Raw genomic sequence first — 18,405 nt, 5'->3', positions numbered from 1 at the left:
CGATGTTTTGGGCGCTTCCAAGCGAAACTAGGGTGTGGATCTAGCACAAATTTCTGTGAAACCGGCAAATTGTCTCGAATGTGAATGAGTTTGGCTCTGTCATACCGAATGAGTCCATCGCAGGATTCCAGAAACAAGCAAAACAATAAGTAGACCAAACAAACAGAGAGCAAATCCATTTTGTGATAAACCCTATCGGTACCGTTTTAAAAAGGGGTTCTATATGGGTTTTAAATAACCCTATGTTTGAGCACTGTGAACTGGAGAAATGTCTTAAATCATTGCATAATACTTTCATGTTTAACTGTTATTTCCATCTTTTGTAGTGATTAAAGTCGGCATGAAATCAAAATTGACCCTATTAACTTTGTTAGCGGATATTACTAATCTTGTGGTGAACAATTAATCCGTGCAAGTTAATACACGGGAAAAAATTGTTTGCCGAAGTTATCTTTAATAAAAATCTGAAAAGTTACTTCCGGGTCTGGAATGGTGTTCTTTTCTGATGACATAGGCTTGACTACTTGGGTTGGTTAAACGCTTAACCACTCCCCTCAAACCGTTACTCTGCTATGGGCGAGAGATGGAGAGGAGGAGCGCTGAAGTAAAACCCTGCCCTCTGTTCAATATTCTGTTTCACTCGGAAATGCGTCACAACACTTGAGAAAAGTCGTTTGCAACTTCCGGTTCACGCGGACTTTAAGTATTTTACGAGGTTTCAGCTATTTTTTTTTTATTTTTTTTTAAATCTATATATGAAGTGCCTGAAAGAGCCCTTTTAATGTTTTATATAGAACCTTCTCTTAAGTGTATAAAACAGCACAATTATTAAAAGGAATCATTGTGTTACATCACACACACACACACACATATATATGATCAAATTCTAGTATTTGTAGTTCAACGTGCTATTAATTTTCCTCCCTTTCATCTACAGTTTACATACTGATATTGTATAGAAAACAATCATAAACGAGTTCATTTAGTGTAAACATTATATCAGCATTTGTGTTCCCTGAATCAAACCCATGACCTTGGTGTTGCTAGTGCTATAATTTACCAGTACTTTTAGGAGAATATATTTTTTTGCCGTAGTTCCTTCAGATCACTTTAGCAACCATATATAGCAATAACCTGAAATCCAACACAATTTCAATACATTTTATTTTTTACTATTGGTGATCACTGCACATCTCAGTTATCTTTAAATGAGGACATTTTCATTTTAGCGTGGACTGTCCAGTTAAGCATTTGATAATGTGTCAAGCATTTTGTTTCAATTTTAGTAGTGTTGAGAGTGAGCTGAATTTCAATTCAGAATTGAGTGTGCTGGCTGAAGCAGTGAAATCTGAATGACCCACAAATATGACTAGTGAAAACATTCTCTTTCTCTTCATCAAGGAATAAATATTAAAGGTGAAGGTCTTGCTAGTTGAGTGTACAATATCGGGGTTTACGGTTTCTGAGGGGTGGTTGCAGGCACAGACAAAGACGAATTAATTTTCACTGAACAGTCTTTTATTAAATGAACAGAATGCTCAGCATATCACAAGAACCAGTATAAGAAGCAAACAACATCTTAATTATGGAATAAATGTGTTTCAATCTGAACCATTGCCACAGGTGTATAAAATCATGCACCTACATTAACAAACATTTGTGAAACAAATGGGTCATTCTGAAGAGCTCAGAGAATTCAAGCTTACTGTGATCAGATGCCACCTTTGCAATAAGTCAGTTTGTGAAATTTCATCCGTTAGATATTTCATGGTCAAGTGTATTGGACTCGGGGGCAGTGGAGACATTCTGTGGAGTGACAGATCACGCTTCTCTGTTTGGCAGTCTAATGGGCAAGTCCGGATTTGGTGGATACCAGGAGAACGTACGTGCCTGACTGCATTGTGCTGTAAAGTTTGGTGAAGGAGGGATAATGTTATGGGGATGTTTTTCAGGGGTTGGGCTAGGCCGACGTACTTCTAAGTGAAATCTCAATGCTTCAGCATACCATGACATTTTGGATAATTCTTGTGTTCCCCATTTTGTGGGAGCAGTTTGAGGAAAGCCCGTTTCTATTCCAGCATGCATGGCTGTGCCCCAGTACACAAAGCAAGGTCTATAAAGACATAGTTGGATGAGTTTGGTGTGGAAGAACTTGACTAGCCTGCGCAGAGCACTGACCTCAACCCCATCAAACACCTTTGGGTTGAACTGGAATGGAGATCGTGAGGCGGAGATGGGCCTGGAGGCCTGAGGTGCAGCCGGGGAATCTGCAGCACAGTCGAGCTGGGAATCGGGATATCCAAGGCTCACTGTTAGACTTTTCTGTCATTTCTACAGTTATTTACTTTAAATCACCCAGTATTATACTTCTATTTCTCTTTACAGTAAAAACCTGTGATTCCCATTGCATCATGGGAATTTTGTGTGACGTCAAACACCACATACAGAGATTTACTGTATTTTTTTAATTCGCTGTATACTATGTAAAGGCCTCTCTGGCACCATTCCATTGTGCTCTTTATTTCTTAATTTACTCCACGTGTCTACTACTACAACGCTATAACAGCTGGAGGCGGTCTATCTTGGACACATTGAAGCGACCGGACCATTAACAGTTAATGCAAAATGCAAACCTGTTTGTCCCTTGTCAGAAATAGCGCGAGCGCTTGGACTCGGACTAGTACGTCAGAAATATAACGGGGCATTTACTGTGCACTGACTGGGATTTGTCGTGTCACGCCGCGAGCATCCATTGTAATATCACTGGGTTCCGATAGTAAACATGCTGCCGGCCGCTTGTCCTTAAAGGGATAGTTGACCCAAAAATAAAATTCTGTCATTATTTACTCACTCTAATGTTGTTCCAAAACCTGTATTAATTTATTTATTTGTGCTGAACACAAAAGAAGATATTTTGAAGAATGTGGCTAATCAAACATTTGCATTGACTAGAAAAAGCTATGGAAGTCACCGGAGACCAGCACCTGTTTGGTTACACACATTCTTCCAAATAACTTTTATTTTCAACAGAAGAAAGAAATGTATTCGAGTTTAAAACAACTTGAGAGAGTAAATGATGACAATTTGATTTTTTTGGGAGAATCCCTTTATACAAAACACAAAGAGGAAATCACTCACTGCTTTTGACTGAGAATAACTTATCTTTATATTTAAAACAGATAATTAAAATATCTTTAATAAGAATCAATGTATAATACAGTGAAGTCTATGTTGTGTTTAATTTTCATAGGCCTATTTGTTTATTTAATTACTTTCTTCAATGCTACTGTTAAATACCCCTACTGTAGCTGAAGTAAAATGTGGCAAAGACTGCACATGTCCACCCTGTCATGGAAGGCTTGGTGACATATCCCAGAACACTACTGGACATCAGTGTGTCACCTGAGGTACGGGCAAACAGAGCCATTCGACATCTTCTGGTACTCCATGTTCACCTGCCAATTGCTGATGTGAATATATTTGAGGTTTGCCAGCCTTAGGTTAGGATACCGCGCTCGTCGGTTATCTTGCTGTTCACAGAGAAAGAAGTCCAACGAAACGCCTTATGCTGCGTTCACACCAAACGCGAATATGCGTCAAAATTCGCGCCTGCCGCGTCTGGTTATTCGCGTGACCACTTTGTGTTCATTCGCGCGTCAAGAGCGGAATTGACGCGCGTAAAAAAAAAAGTTTGAAGCGAAATTTACGCGCGTCACGCGCGTCAAGAGGCGAAAGTCAGTTTCGAGACCCGCTGGCGGCCATCTTTTTACAAGATGTCTGATTAGCGATCATTTACCGAGAGAGTCACCGCACTGTATTTACTCTGGAGAGCAGAACAGCGGCGTAGGGATCATCGTCGCCGTATTTGGGTCCACCAGACCCTTCGGAGGCGAACCCAGTTTGGCGAATTTCACCATTTGCTCCAGGAGCTGCGGCTGGATGACGGCCGGTTTCAGCGGTACTTCCGCCTGTCCCGCGCCCAGTTTGATGACCTGCTGTCCCGCATCGGAGCGAGGATCACCCTCCAGGACACCAACTACAGGCGCTCTATCCCAGCTGCGGAGCGCCTGTCCATCTGTCTTCGGTTAGTAAATGTATATGCTATTTTAAATACAGTATTTGCTATGCTATCAATATTTTTTTTAAACTGTGGTACGGATACCACTGTTGGCGCTCTTTCTAGTGATAACGTAAGTTACTCCGTTAACTGCTATAACCTAACGTTAAGTTAGACATCAACCTAGAAATTAAAATATTATATTGGCAGACGTGATACTGTCGTGTCTCTGTAATACAGTGATCTTTCTAGTGATACTGAGTTAGCTATAACCTAGACATCAACCTAGAAATTAAAATTCTATTGGCAGACGTGATACTGTCGTGTCTCTGTATAAACACAGTGATCTTTCTAGTGATACTGAGTTAGCTATAACCTAGACATTAACCTAGAAAGTGTCATGATTCTCTGTATAAACACAGTGATCTTACTAGTGATACTGAGTTAGCTATAACCTAGACATTAACCTAGAAATTAAAATATTCAGTGTCATGTTTCTCTGTATAAACACAGTGATTATTGGCATTTTAATATACCATAAACCATTTAATAGTATACCTGTTGATTGTATAGTTGAATATGTAACTACAAGTGTACTTTTAATAATATTTATAAAAATGTTTTCTAGGTTTCTTGCCACTGGGGACTCGTTCAGGACGATAGCGTCCAGCTACAGGGTTGGTGTCTCCACAGTATGCCAGATCGTCGCCCAGGTAGTGACTGCCATCTGGGACTGCCTTGTGGAGGACTACATGGCTGTGCCCACCACCGATGACTGGAGGTCCATCGCAGAGGGATTCCAGGAGCGATGGAACTTCCCTCTGTGCGTTGGAGCGGTGGATGGGAAGCATGTGGTGATGAAGGCACCCCCAAACTCAGGATCCCAGTTCCACAACTACAAGGGAACGTTCTCCATCGTTCTGCTTGCAGTTGTGGATGCGAAGTATCGCTTCCGGGTGATCGATGTTGGGGGGTACGGCAGGACCAGTGACGGTGGGATTCTGGCGAACTCCGCCTTTGGACAGGCTCTCCAGGCTGGCACACTTCACCTGCCTCCTGACCAGCATATACCTGGTGCTGAAGACAGAGGACCCCAGCCCCATGTCTTCGTGGCTGATGAGGCGTTCCCGCTGCGGCCCTTCCCTGGACGCAGCCTTCCTCCGGAGAGACGTGTCTTCAATTACCGTCTCTCCAGAGCCAGGCTGGTGGTGGAGAACGCCTTTGGCATCCTCTCCTCACAATGGAGGATGTACCGGCGGCTCATCGAGGTCCACCCTGAAGTTGCGGAGAAGTGTGTGAAGGCGACGTGTCTTCTCCACAATTTCATGAGGTGTTCGGAGGGGAGAGAGGCACCTGCTGTGAGGGGCGCGGGACAAGCTGGAGAGGAGCCGCTGCCAGGTCTGGGTCGGGTTGCGGCAAACAACTCCTCCAGAGAGGCAGTCCGAGTGAGGGATGCCTTCATGGCACACTTCTCGGCGGAGGGAGCGGTAGCATGGCAGCCGACAGAGTAGTGTTTGAAGTCCTCCTCATGACTTCCCCACAACGGCTCTTTTAAGAGCCACCCACAAACCTATAAAGAGCATGACTATCTTAAAAGAGTTTTACCTCCATTATTTATATATTATATATATATATATATATATACACACACACACACACATGTGTATATATATATATATTTTTTTATTATTAAATGCAATATGTTGATTATTGGTTTGTATGTTGTTTTGTTCTGCCTCCTCTCTGTTTTGCAGGTCATGTCTGGTCTATCTGTCTGCTCTACTCCTGCTGGCCCAGTTCCAGGCTGTCAGGTCCACTACAACATGCACATATAATAATTTTAGACCCTGAGTCAATAACTTTTTCAACGTTTTTCCACGATAATTCCACGATAATAATTCTATAGGTCTGTGCCATTTCTTTGTTCAGGTTATTACTGTAAAATCTGTGATTTATTTTTGTTTTGCTGATAAATGGAGCCAGCCTCCCAAAGTATTTAACCTGTCCTGTGATTTCTTTGTTTTCCTCACACAACACTGTCCAGACACACTAAAGTATACACACTATTATAATTATTATTGTTCTGTTATTATAGTGTAGTAGACACACTACACTATAGTGTATAGTGACAGTATAGTGTAGTAGACACACTACACTATAATAATGTTTCATATAATTAAGATTTAGATATGGAATAAATAGCATTCAATACAAAATGAATGTGTCATATATTAAAATCAAGTTATGATGTGTTGATGATGTATATGTTGTGCATTAGAACCACACTAGGCATTGTCATATTTCAAAATAATTTATTCAGTCTATATTCAATTTATTATTAATTTATTTATAATTTACATAGAGACAGAAATAAAAAGGACCTCGCTTGGAAGGTGGAAAAGCCTCAGGGAACAAAGGAGAAGAGGAAGGAGGGCATTCTGCGTTTCCTGCAGAGCCTGCGGCCTCTATTTATTTAATTAATTTATTTAATTATTTAGTTCCAAATTTAGCACAACGGTGCTGTTTTCCATCGCCAATTTATAAATTTGAAATTTAACCATTTCTTTTGTTTGAGGCGGCATGCTCTGCAGAAAAGGCAGAAGGCTGAGGAGGAAGTGCTCGTCAGCAGACGGTGGTGGTGGTAGTGGTGGAGGTGGAGCTGGAGCTGGAGGACGCCTCAGGAGCTCGAGCAGCGTCTGCTCCACCTCCGACGTACCATCACGCGGCCGCCGAGTGCCTCTCCTCCTCTGTTGGCCTGTGAAATCAAAAATACAACACACAGTGCAATGAGAAGACAGAAAGATGATAATTGAAATAACACAATTGTCTAGATATTGGGAGAATAATATCTGTGCCTGTGTGAGTGACACAGCCAGTGCTTAAATACAAGTGTGAAATTATTTTGAACTTGCTTTAACATTTTACATAAAGTTATACTTCAGACATATAAACATCAGGAACATAAACATGCAAATGAACAGTAATTAAAAAGCATGCAGATGATTGGTTGCATACATTGCAATAGAATTTAGTCTGCATTTACAAATACAATGATTATTAGTGAATGTTAAAGCTATGAGTGTATACTGTACTGATGTTTTCTGCACGTGACATGTTCACACACCTGTGGGTGCAGCAGCAGGGAGCGAAGGACCAGGGACTGAGGAGACAGGAGAAGCGGCAGGGGATCTCAGATCAGCCTCTTCATCAGTAGGCTCTGTCAAGACAATATTACATGTTAATAGTCATAGAGAGATTACATTATACTCTTCATCTGTAAACAATGACAGCACATGCCTTGTAAACTGGCTTAATTGAAAACTCACCTGTTTCCGTATCCCCTACTTCCGCCTCTCCCTCTCCCTGGTCCCTGGGGTGGTTGTACTCAATGACCTGGGCCTTGACCCCCCCCATGTTACTGGTGGTCTCCCGTGGGGTAACGAAGGGGTCGAGGAATCCCAGGATCAGTGAGTACTTCCACTTCTTCACCGACCCTGCTGCTGACCCACTCCTCTTATCCATCTCCTTCCTCCTCTCCTTCAGGTACGTGTCCCTGAGGCTCTTCCATTTTTTCCTGCACATGTCCTCTGAATAAACACATTATCTTGTTTAGCGAAAAGTAGCTGTAGATTAGGGGGAAAATAGTTTTAAAAAACGGCGGGAAGGCCGTTGTACGTGACTCAAAAGTGAAATGTGTAACTTATTTACAACTTACCAGGTTGCCCAATCTCCTCACCGACACTCTTCCAAGCGAGGTCCTTTTTATTTCTGTCTCTGTATATATACGAAGTTGTGTCGTACAACTCCGGCCGACTGCTCACAGCTAAAATTATTCGTTCCTCCATTTTGAATGAATAGGCTTGTTTGAGATGCGCCTTGCCTCGCCTGAAATGTATGCGAGAGTAGGCGGCTGCAGTGAGGGGAGGAGTGAAAAAAGCGCAGGCAGGCCGGACAGTTTTCTCTTCTCGCAGTGGATCTGACACCTGTGAGATCAAAGATGGATATCGCGGGATTCACGGGATTCACGCTCGTGCAGAGTGTTGCTAATAAACTGGATGTAATTTAAGTTCTGTTGCTTTTATTTGAAAATAAATAGATAATGAACAAGACACCCAAAGCACTTATTTAATCCCATTCCAAATACGTGTTTATCAATATATATTTTTTTCTTTAATACAGACATGTGTTTCTATATTTTTTTAAATAAAAATAACATAATCACATAATCCATATAGAGATCGCATTGTCAGAGAGTTTGGGAATATTCACACATAATTTATACACATAAAACATGATATCAGAGTTTTAAAATCAAACATTTTAAAAGAGAACATTACATCATGGTTGTTTAAACCAATGAGCATCAACCTGTGTCGTCAGCAAGTCGTTTCCCATCATGCTTTTGATCAGCGCAGTCGGTGGAGAGCAACTGCGCGCGACTGCAGAATCCGACACGTGCGCCTTGCGCTCGCGAGAGTTTTTTGACATACGTCAGCATGGCATCAGAGCCAGGCGGACCGCACTCGGACACATTTCTAACCGGCATGCATCTTGCGCTGATCACCGGTGATCGGTTCTGCGCAGATTTTGCTCATCTCAAACAAGCCTAATGACTCTGGGCGGGCCTGCCGCCACAACATCAAGCAGGCTCCTGATTGGTTAACGCGGCGCGAATTTGACGCAGAAGTTCAGATTTTTCAACTCGGGCGGCAGACGCGAATTCGCGTCAAACGCGTGAATGCACAAAAAGCACAATTCGCGCTTAACGCGCGTATCGCGCCAAACGCGCCAAACGCTCAATTCGCGTCATTCGCGCGAACTAGACGCGCGAATGAGGCGAATTCGCGTCTACCGCGCCGCGCCAAACGCCTCATTCGCGCCGCAAGAACTCCAGACGCGCCTAAACGCGCCTTACCATTGACTTAACATTGAAATCACTCGCGCCTGACGCATATTCGCGCTTGGTGTGAACGCAGCATTATAGTTGTAGCGGTGGAAGTGTGTATAGCGAAACATTTCATATTTGATCTGTTTTACAATAGAAATGTTAAACGACTGGCAATTCATTTTTTTAATAAAGTCTCAGAAATCTTAAACTGTATTTGTCCTTTTCACTCAATACTCCAACAATTGCAGAAAACAGCCATGAAAACTTAGAGAAATAACGTTTCAATTATTGACAAATCCACCCAGCGATACACAAGACAGTTAACCTTTCAGTCTCAACTCTGGCATAATTTTGTTTTGAACATCGAGTTTTAAAATGTTTCTTGACAGTGGATCTGTCATGCTCGAATGGAGAAAGTTTTAGTCCTGAATGAAAAGCGAATTGCTCTCAAATACGAAGCAAGACATTAATTTATGTAAAGACATTTATTAAGTAACACCGTTGGTTGAGTTTTGTTTGTGGATGGTGAATATTAAAATACACTTTAGTGTATATAATTCTCGGTTTCGCTCTGTGTTTTCAGGTATAGCCTATAAGAAAAACAAGCCACAACGACGCAAATTTGTCAGCCAAGCCAACGAAAACAACACATATGCATGGTAAGTGAATTTCAATGACTTTATACATTAGCGTTTAGTTTATATTGGATCAAATTCGTGTCGATATCTGCTAGTTTGAGGAGAAGGGAACAGAGATTCAGAATGATCACGATGTCGATGCGAATACAGATTAAGATACGGTTGATTAAATCGGCTGAGGAAACATTAGGATGGTAAATGCAATAATTACAAATACGTATACAGTGTTTTTGATTGGAAACTAAATGTTTCTGTTCTGTTAAAGATGTAAATTCAGTAAATTCCAGTGAGACGCTCTAGCGCCAGACTGCAGTGCGAGGCTGCGCTCTAGCGTCAAGGCTGCGTACTGCACGCGTAAACACTGTTTCTTTCACTTGATACAGTGTCAAATATTAATAATTACTGTAATTTCATAATTAATAACTAATAATTAATATTCATGCGAGCCGATCTTCGGGTCCACATAGTTCCGTATGTTCCACGTTCCCAGCGTTCTGATTGGCCCGTCCACTTGCTCGCCATTGGTCGCAGCGAAGTACTTAGATCATGATGTGAGGTTTGTCATTGGTCCTTCTCGAAAGTTCCACTTAGCCTGCATCCTGATTGGCATGTGGGCGGGACCGCTACCGAGCGCATTTTGCGAAGTGGGGGAGGTATTGCATAACAGTACTACGCAGTAACGTTACTTTGATTATTTAACACAGAGCGATTTATTACGGATTCACTGATTTTGGAATTAGCTGTTTGTTTATTCATTTTTTTTGCGTCGGTCGGACATTCATACATAAGAGGTAAGGGTGAGGGCGAACACCTGTTTGCATTTTTATTATTCATATTTAAATTACATTTACTCCAAATGTCACGGTTGAAATATGATCTTAAATATTAATATGAAGCAATGGCTTTGTCGTGTTGATTTATTTTCTTGATCTATAGTTACTGTTGGTTAATTTTCCCCAATTCTGTGCGTTTTTGTTAGATTTTATGTGCCTCGAATTAATATTTTGAAAAAATGAAAGCATAATGCCATACATTTGTATTACTGTAGTAAAGTAATGGTAAGTTCGTGGTTACTGTATTGTTGTTGTACTTTGTTATTATAATACACTTTAGTAGAAAACTACGATTCATTTTTGCAACAGTAGGCCTACTCGACGGGACCCTCTAACGTTACGCAGTGCTTTGACGATTTGACAGACAGCTATAGAGCATCACAGTCCCGCCCACAGCCCGAGAGAGCTCTGGTGCCGGAAGTAAATTTCCCATTCATTTCTCCCATTGACTTTTGGAAAAATCCGTATCTAAAGAGTTTTAGAGCATGTCTGAGGATAACCAGCTATGGCTGAACTCATAAGCATACAACATATCATTTCGAGTAAAAAAACGAAGAGAAAATCCAAAAAAAGGCAAAGGTACAAGACTGTGTACATATTTTAATTTCCGAGCGAAGGAACTACTCATCCCATAACCCACCGCGCCTCACTGAAGTCGACTGAAGCCACAGCCGCAAAAGAGCCTTTTGAGTGAATTTTATATAGTAAATGTGTAGTTAATAGCAGTTATTTCAGTAATAATCGTGTAAATAAAAATAATAATATATTGTGTGCGTGTGTGAAAGCGGTTAACGATAGCGTTAGCAACATGCAGCTCAGTCATCAACACACGTGTGTTCAGTCAGTAACGTTAGTTTGTGTGTTTATTTCAAAGCCCTTTATGACACAGGACACTCTGCTGACAGGACAGGTTGAGGTCCATGCTCATTTTCATGATGTTATAGTTCATCCTTAATTGTAATAACATTTAATTTATTTTCTTAATATCCACAACAAGTGAAAATTAAAAAGTGATGGTCAGCAAACCAGAAAGTGCACAGCGCCACCGGTCTGATGCATGGACCGCTGCATGGTCTGCTCTTGGACCGTCATATTCAGTTTATTAACTTGCCATGAATTATTACACAAATGTTCAGTAAATGCATGAAGAGGTATGCCTAGGCTTAATATTGTTTTGACAGTGGCATCATAAAATGCTTGATATGACTCATACCATATGAAGGCTACAGTAGCCTATCTAAAGTGAACGATAAGTAATGGATAATGTAAAGGTTGTTATAGCGAATACAACTCGCGAAAGGCTGATTATGAGCCCGAAGCGGAGCCTGAAGGGAGTTGTATTCGCTATAACAACCAACTCGCTATACATTATCCCGCTTATTACATGGCTACCTACCAAATAAATAAATAATTTGACACAAAATATTAATTTAAAAAGGAATGTATTGATTTAAAAACTATTTATATGGCTTCCGCTAAAGAAAACAGTCCGTTCAAGTCTCTACCAGAGAATGTAGACGGGCTCTGGTCTCTACTGTTAGAATCCTGCTTCCATGGCAACGCTCTGACCTTCGCGGGGTTTACACGACATCCACCAATCAGATGCATCACTGTGGGATTGTGGGATTGTTTAGGATTGTGGGTAATGAAGTACTTATCCAAGACATCGCGAATAAAAGGCATTTATCTCAAATCAAGGTTAGTGCCCCATGAACTTTTGGCGTTTATTTGAGCATATACAATCGCTTAGTACAGCCGTTGCTGGTTTTAAGTCTACCATGTATGGTTACGTTTTTATGGCTTATACCCCAAATGTCTATGGAGAAATTGTATTGAATTTTTACTTCCGGCACCGGCTGTGGGCGGGACTGTGATGCTCTATTTATTACGGATCCACGTGATTTTTAAATTGTCTGTTTGTTTATTCGTTTTTTGCGTCGAACTTTCATAAAGTAAGAGGTGAGGGTGAGGGCGAACAACTTTTTGCATTTTTATTATTCGTATTTACATTTACTCCAAATGTTACGGTTGAAATATAATGAATATGAAGCAATGGCTTTGTCGTGTTGATTTCTTTTCTTGATCTATTTACCGTGTTAAAAACCATGGTTCATTTTCCCCAATTCTGTGGTTTTGTAAGATTTTATGGGCATCGAATTAATATTTCGAAAAGATTTATTTGAGTGTAAATTAACGCATAATGCCATACATTTTACTTACTAATACTAGTACATTTTACTTAAAAGTATTCAATTCGATTCACATTTATTTGTATAGCGCTTTTCACTACACACATCGTTTCAAAGCAGATTGATATACAATATATTATCTGTTATCAGAGGTGACTGTCATAATAATGCCCATGTCAAAAACGTACAGTTCTTGGATAATACAAATCATGCAGGTAGCAAAAATCATGTATTCATCTAGACAGAAGCAATGAGCTTTCTAAAGCAATTATTACAGGTTTTGATCATAATGATTGCAATATAAAGAAAATTTGACAGTTTTGATTTGATTGCCATTTGTGTGTGTCTTGTAGAAAATGGATTTCAACCCTATGTTTTAAAGAGAGTCCACTGGTGAGCTCACCCTTAAGCCCTCTTCTGAGGCAGCGGCGCTCGCGGTGGTGTATAGGAGAAATCCTACTCCGGGACGCTCATGGCTGCTTTAAGGGTGAAGGAGGAGGCCATCGCTCGTGTGTCAGCACAAGGTGGTGTCACACATCCAGTCACCAGCTCGTGCTGAGCGAGAGCGCCCTGCAGTTCGGCCAGTACCGGGGTAAAACCTTGAAATGGTTATTATCCAATGATATTGGGTGTGCCTCCATGGTGCTGGCCGTCCATCAACGGGAGCGTGAGGCAGGAGACACCACCCAGTCTGCCATCATGGGGAACAAGGATGCTTTGCTTCGCTATTCTGCCCTGTTCCCTGACATGATGGCTGCCATTAGCGAGCGCCGAGTTCGTGAGGGCACTGGCACACCAGCCCAGGAAGATCAGATGCGAATAGGCTTTGGGAAATTTGCCAGCATCTCTTTCAAGGACCTGTATGAGGCAGTGGATCGGGACAGAAAAGGGTATGGTTTACATGTCTAACAGAGGACGCAGGCAGTTAAGAATTTGTTGTGTTGGGCTTGATTTATTTGTGTGTCCCTCTTTTTCAGCTTCACCAAGTGGGTTAGGAAGCAAGTAGCCAGACCGGGGACTAAAATGGATGCTCTGCAGGTCTATTTAAGGAGAAGAGATGCTGAGAGGATGGCATCAGCGCCTCCAGGCATGAATCTCACTTATCTTCATTTGTTTGTTTTTGAATTTCATCTTGTAATTCTGCTGACTTGAGCTTAATAATGACACTAATGTCTTTTTAGAGCTGCTTCAAAGTAGAATGTGAATGATCATATCTGATAAAGTTTGCATCATTGGATCTGTTATTTCCCTGTTTATTACTGTTAAGCTGCTTTTAAACAATCTATATTGTATAAAGCGCTTTATAAACAAAGATGAGTTGACTTGTAATTATTAACACCATTCATCCTAATATTAACAGTGGTCGCCTCCTGCTCAGCTTCTGCAGCAGTTGAACTGTCTGATGAAGATCTGCTTGCTGCAGCTGCTCATGTAGATGTTCCAGGTGGGCTTTACCTATTTTTTTGTGGGTTTACATTTGTGGTTTAATTTACAGAATTTACAGAATACTGTTCTTTTGTCCATTACATAACCTGTTTTGTCATTATGTATTATCAGCCTTCAGGTGGATGGTTTTGGAAACAGTAAAGTATGAGGTGTACTACACCTTCTAGTCGTCCGGGATAATATTGGCTTTTTTTTTTGCATGTTTAAAAATAATGGGGTCTTTTTACACTGTGGCTTGGACTCCAAAAAAAAGGTAAGAGGACACAAACTCACAACTTCAATATTAGTAGAGATATGCCACACAGACACAGGCTATGCAAGCTTTCCATATCAACGCTTCTTTAAAATCTTATTTCAGGTCACTAAGAAGCTCGCTGGTGAGGCGGCTGGAACAGCAGCATGGGTCACAGACGTGGGCAATGAATTTGGGCAGGTCCTCATGTGTGTCCCTACGGAGGCTGAGGGTGATGGTCTGCTTCCATTGTGCTCTGGACTTGTGGAGCGCTACCGCAGAGCCGGGGAAGCACCTCCAGAAGTTCTCTATGTGGACCGTGACTGTTGCTCTTCCACGGGCAAAGGCAAGGCAGCCGCTATGTTCACAGAGTGGGACCAGCTGCTTGTCAGGCTGGATGTGTGGCACTTCATGCGGCGATTTGCCGTGGGAGTAACCACAGACAGCCACCCGCTGTAAAGCCTCTTTATGAGAAACCTCTCTGCAAGCATCTTCGAGTGGGATGCTTCTGATGTGGAGAGGCTGAAGGAGGCCAAGCGGGCGACAGGCAGCGAGCCCACCGCCAAAGAACTAGCGAGGCATTGCCGCCGCCGCACTCGTGGGGCCCATGAGACTGAGCAGCTCATACAGAAGCTGCTTAAAGATTTCATGGGGGCAACAGATACCATTGGGATCAGGGTTTTGGACCAGTTGAGGATGCAGGAGATCTGGGTTACCCAGCAGCAGCACATAAAGTGCATCCAGGACCCGCCAGGTGTACAGCTGTACAGGAAGGTAGGAGAGGTGACCAAGGGAGGGGTCAATCTGCCTCTGTACCGCTGTGCACGTGGCACAACGTCCCTGGAGTTCGTACCAGGTTTGCATTACACAAAAATAATGTGCATTGTTTGTGTGTGCACACTGAGTGTTTTTCTTGGTGATCACTTCTGCCTTTGCTTTTAGGTACAAGTGCAAGTGCCTTGCACTTTCAAGTGTACCTGCTCGAAGGGCTGGTGCAGTGGAACGAAGCACGTGGAGTCGCTGCTGTGGAAGGTGGCAGCAGAGAGAACATCCGCTACGGCGGGCAGATGCAGCAGTACCTGAACGTCCTGAGCGAGCAGCTTCTGGGCTTCAGGATGCTTCAAGAGTACACCAGCCCGGGCGAATACTCAGGTATTGTGGTCATGCACATGCTACTTATGGGTAGCGGCTGTATTTCACCCATGTGTTGTTAAAACATCTGCATTACGCACTCTGTTTTTCTATAGGAGAGCTCATTGGTGTGGAATACCTTTATTCCAAATCAAATAGAGCTCTTGAGGAAGACTTTGCCGATCCTGACACCCCAGATGGGCTTCAGGATGAAGACCAGGAGGGTGATCTGGAGGGTGATGAGGGGTTTGAGGACTTGGGCTTCGATGTTCCCGTGGAGTTTATGGAGCTCACCTGCAATCCCCGGCAGCCCATCCAGCAACAGACAGCGGCCCTACAACCTCCTGGTCTGTCATCCTCCAAGATAGGTCCAGCAAAGTCTTCCTTGCTTGAGACAGCCACTCAGAGCCAGGTAAATAAATACCCATTAGCAATTAACAATGAGGTTTTATGGGGTGATCATTTTGATATTGCATTTAGGGGTTATTTTTTTATTAATTAATGGCTAGCTGTAGATTATTTCGCATATTTCACTGCTACATACCAAATAAATAACCCTATGGACATGAAATATTATGTTACTTTGATATTGGAGAATGATATGACTGTGATAATATATATATGTGAAATGATTTCTTTTGATGCCCAGGTGGAGAGTGTGGGACCAGATGGCAAAGCTGGGTATCAGCATGTTGTCATGCTGGCCAACAGTCTGGTTGACCTGCGCCATCAGGGCTTTGTCACACAGGACAAGGTAGATGAGGTTGTCGCTCTGTGGGACCTATCAGAGCATGACAAGGGCCCTCTCATCTACCCGCCTCGCCACCGTGACAGAGTGCTGAAGGGCAGGTTCAAGGTCAGCCACTCTGCAACCAGTGTGACCCCAGGCATCGAAAGCCTGAAGCGGTACGTTTCCAAACTGACCCATTATTTTGGAGCATTCATATGTTTCAAGACAGTATTTATTTTCTTTGTACTTTAAGTTACTTAGATAAAAATAAAGTCAAGAGATTTTTATTTATTTATTGGAGCTGTCTATTTCATGGAGAGAGCTAGATTATTAGTTGATTAACTATATACACTATTAGTTGTATCTCACAACATTACAGTGTTATTCAGTTGTTTGTCCCATATTCTTCAAATAATCAGATTAATACTGTTTTCTCCCTTTCTCACTTCCCAGATGCTTCCTTGGTGAAGGCAGTGGGCCAGCTCAGTGGCCCAATGCGAGTCGCCTGGTCGAGGCCATCTGCCTGGCTCTCTGTCGCATATACCCTGCTGGTCAGACTATCGCCAGAGTCAGGGTGAACCGGTGGGCTGCCATACTCCGGGCCTATCGAATGATCAGGGATGTAGTCCTGGACAGCCCTGGAATCATGGCCCGGAGTAGATTGAAGCTTTTCGACCTAAATCAGCTTACACTCTCCCAGTGGTAGGTTCAGGAATAAAATGTTAATTTTTGTCTATTTGCACATTCCACCCATCTCTATCTACATATGCTAATTGTCGTCTTTTCTGTACGTAGGCATAATGCCAGAAAGAAGAGGCAGAAGAAGGAGGTCTTGTAGCAAAATGTTCAGCCGTTTTCTGCTCCCTTGGTGGCCTCTGAACACTTACCACCCATGCTGTCAAAACTTGGACAACCAGTCCAGCATGCGCACTCAGCATTTGTCTTCGGGATCAATGAGGATGCATCTGGACTGGCAAGACAGCATGTTCGAGGCCGCCATCCTCCTCCTCCTCCTCCTCTTGCTCCTCCTGCATTCACCTATACTGCAGCTCCTGCTGCACCCCCACCAGAACATGCACTCCCTGCTGCACCTGACCAAAGGTTGCCCAAGACAACAGCGTGGCGGAGAAAGAACCAGGCAGAGGCAGCAGCCGCAGTGCAAGGGTTGACACGCAGGAAGAGACAAAACCCAGATCAGTACCTTTGCCAAAAATGCAGACACCCGAAAACTAAAGAGTTTGGCCACAGCCAGTTCCGGGGTGTCCACTTTTGTGCAAAGGCCTCTGGGAAGACTGTAGGGCAGTGGATGGAGGAAATCAAGAAAGGACATGTTGCTAAAAAATAGTGCATTGTATCAATAAGCTTGTTTAGTAAAAAATAATAATAAATTGATAGTGATTAATAATAAGTAATTCATTTTGTATTAAATGTGTTTTAGTTAATATTTGTTCATAAATAAATCGTTTTTTCTCATGTCTGTGTATGTTTCTGTTTTGTCAAACATTTGTGGAGTACCTACTGTATACCAAGAGACAGGCAGCATATTGAGTATTTGAAAAAATACTTAATTAAATAATCATTAATTAAGCATTAGTAAACAGTCAATTCATTATTTATAAAGCATTCATATACATTAATAAGCAGTTTATAAATACAGCTATAAATGCTTTATTCTTGATTTATAAGCATATCTATAATGTGTTTAATAATTGTATTGTCATTCTTTATTAATTATCAATTTATCATTTCTAAATTAGGTAAAGCATTATTTACAAACCAGTTATTTGCGAGTTGTCAGTGATTCATAAGATCACTTAGAAATTGTAAGTAAATGATTAATATGTTTTCTACTGTAATTCAGGGTTAATTTGGGTAGATATAAAGCATTTAGTAGTGGTCAGTTAACTATTGTTGTGAGCTCATCTAAAGTGTGGAATAGTTATGTCTTGTAAAGCATTTATAAAGGAGATTTAAATGCTCATTTATCTTCTAAACTGATAAAAGAAACAAACACAACACAGTAACACAGAACATAGAAATATTAACAGCATTTAAATCTCCTTCGTAAATGCTTTACAAGGCATAACTAGTCCACACTTTAGATGAGCTCACAACAATAGTTAACTGACCACTACTAAATGCTTTATATCTACCCAAATTAACCCTGAATTACACATGTCCACACTGAATGATATTTGTACCAGACTGACTGACTGACTGATGTGATTTGTGTTGTTGTACTTCAGGGGAACTCATCGGCA

At 41.9% G+C, this 18,405-nt stretch overlaps 3 protein-coding genes across 3 annotated transcripts; 2 read left to right on the top strand and 1 right to left on the bottom strand.

Annotated features, from left to right (window-relative positions):
* Nucleotides 1-3,565: 3,565 nt before the first annotated feature.
* On the top strand, nt 3,566-5,568 carry LOC307009933 (uncharacterized protein; the record flags this gene model as incomplete). Its single annotated transcript, XM_079634162.1, has 2 exons — nt 3,566-4,084; nt 4,686-5,568. The coding sequence occupies exon 2, from the start codon at nt 4,810-4,812 to the stop codon at nt 5,566-5,568; it is 759 nt and encodes a 252-aa protein (XP_079490288.1). The 5' UTR covers nt 3,566-4,084; nt 4,686-4,809.
* An 876-nt stretch (nt 5,569-6,444) lies between these two features.
* LOC307005919 (uncharacterized protein) lies at nt 6,445-7,905 on the bottom strand. The gene is made up of 4 exons (XM_079626452.1): nt 7,773-7,905; nt 7,384-7,644; nt 7,182-7,274; nt 6,445-6,812 (listed from the first exon to the last, which is right to left on the bottom strand). Exons 1-4 carry the CDS (start codon nt 7,900-7,902, stop codon nt 6,544-6,546), a joined length of 753 nt encoding a protein of 250 aa, XP_079482578.1. The 5' UTR covers nt 7,903-7,905; the 3' UTR covers nt 6,445-6,543.
* Nucleotides 7,906-10,133: 2,228 nt separating this feature from the next.
* LOC307002541 (uncharacterized protein) lies at nt 10,134-17,537 on the top strand. Its single transcript, XM_079620250.1, has 7 exons — nt 10,134-10,374; nt 12,959-15,139; nt 15,226-15,435; nt 15,531-15,826; nt 16,064-16,320; nt 16,598-16,846; nt 16,940-17,537. The coding sequence occupies exons 2-7, from the start codon at nt 14,752-14,754 to the stop codon at nt 16,980-16,982; spliced, it is 1,443 nt and encodes a 480-aa protein (XP_079476376.1). The 5' UTR covers nt 10,134-10,374; nt 12,959-14,751; the 3' UTR covers nt 16,983-17,537.
* The last annotated feature ends 868 nt before the right edge of the window (nt 17,538-18,405 follow it).

Source organism: Phoxinus phoxinus, assembly GCF_949152265.1.
Source record: "Phoxinus phoxinus genome assembly, chromosome: 1".
NCBI lineage: Eukaryota > Metazoa > Chordata > Actinopteri > Cypriniformes > Leuciscidae > Phoxinus > Phoxinus phoxinus.
The sequence above is the reverse complement of the archived record's forward strand: the minus strand, read 5'-3'. Positions and strand labels throughout refer to the sequence as shown.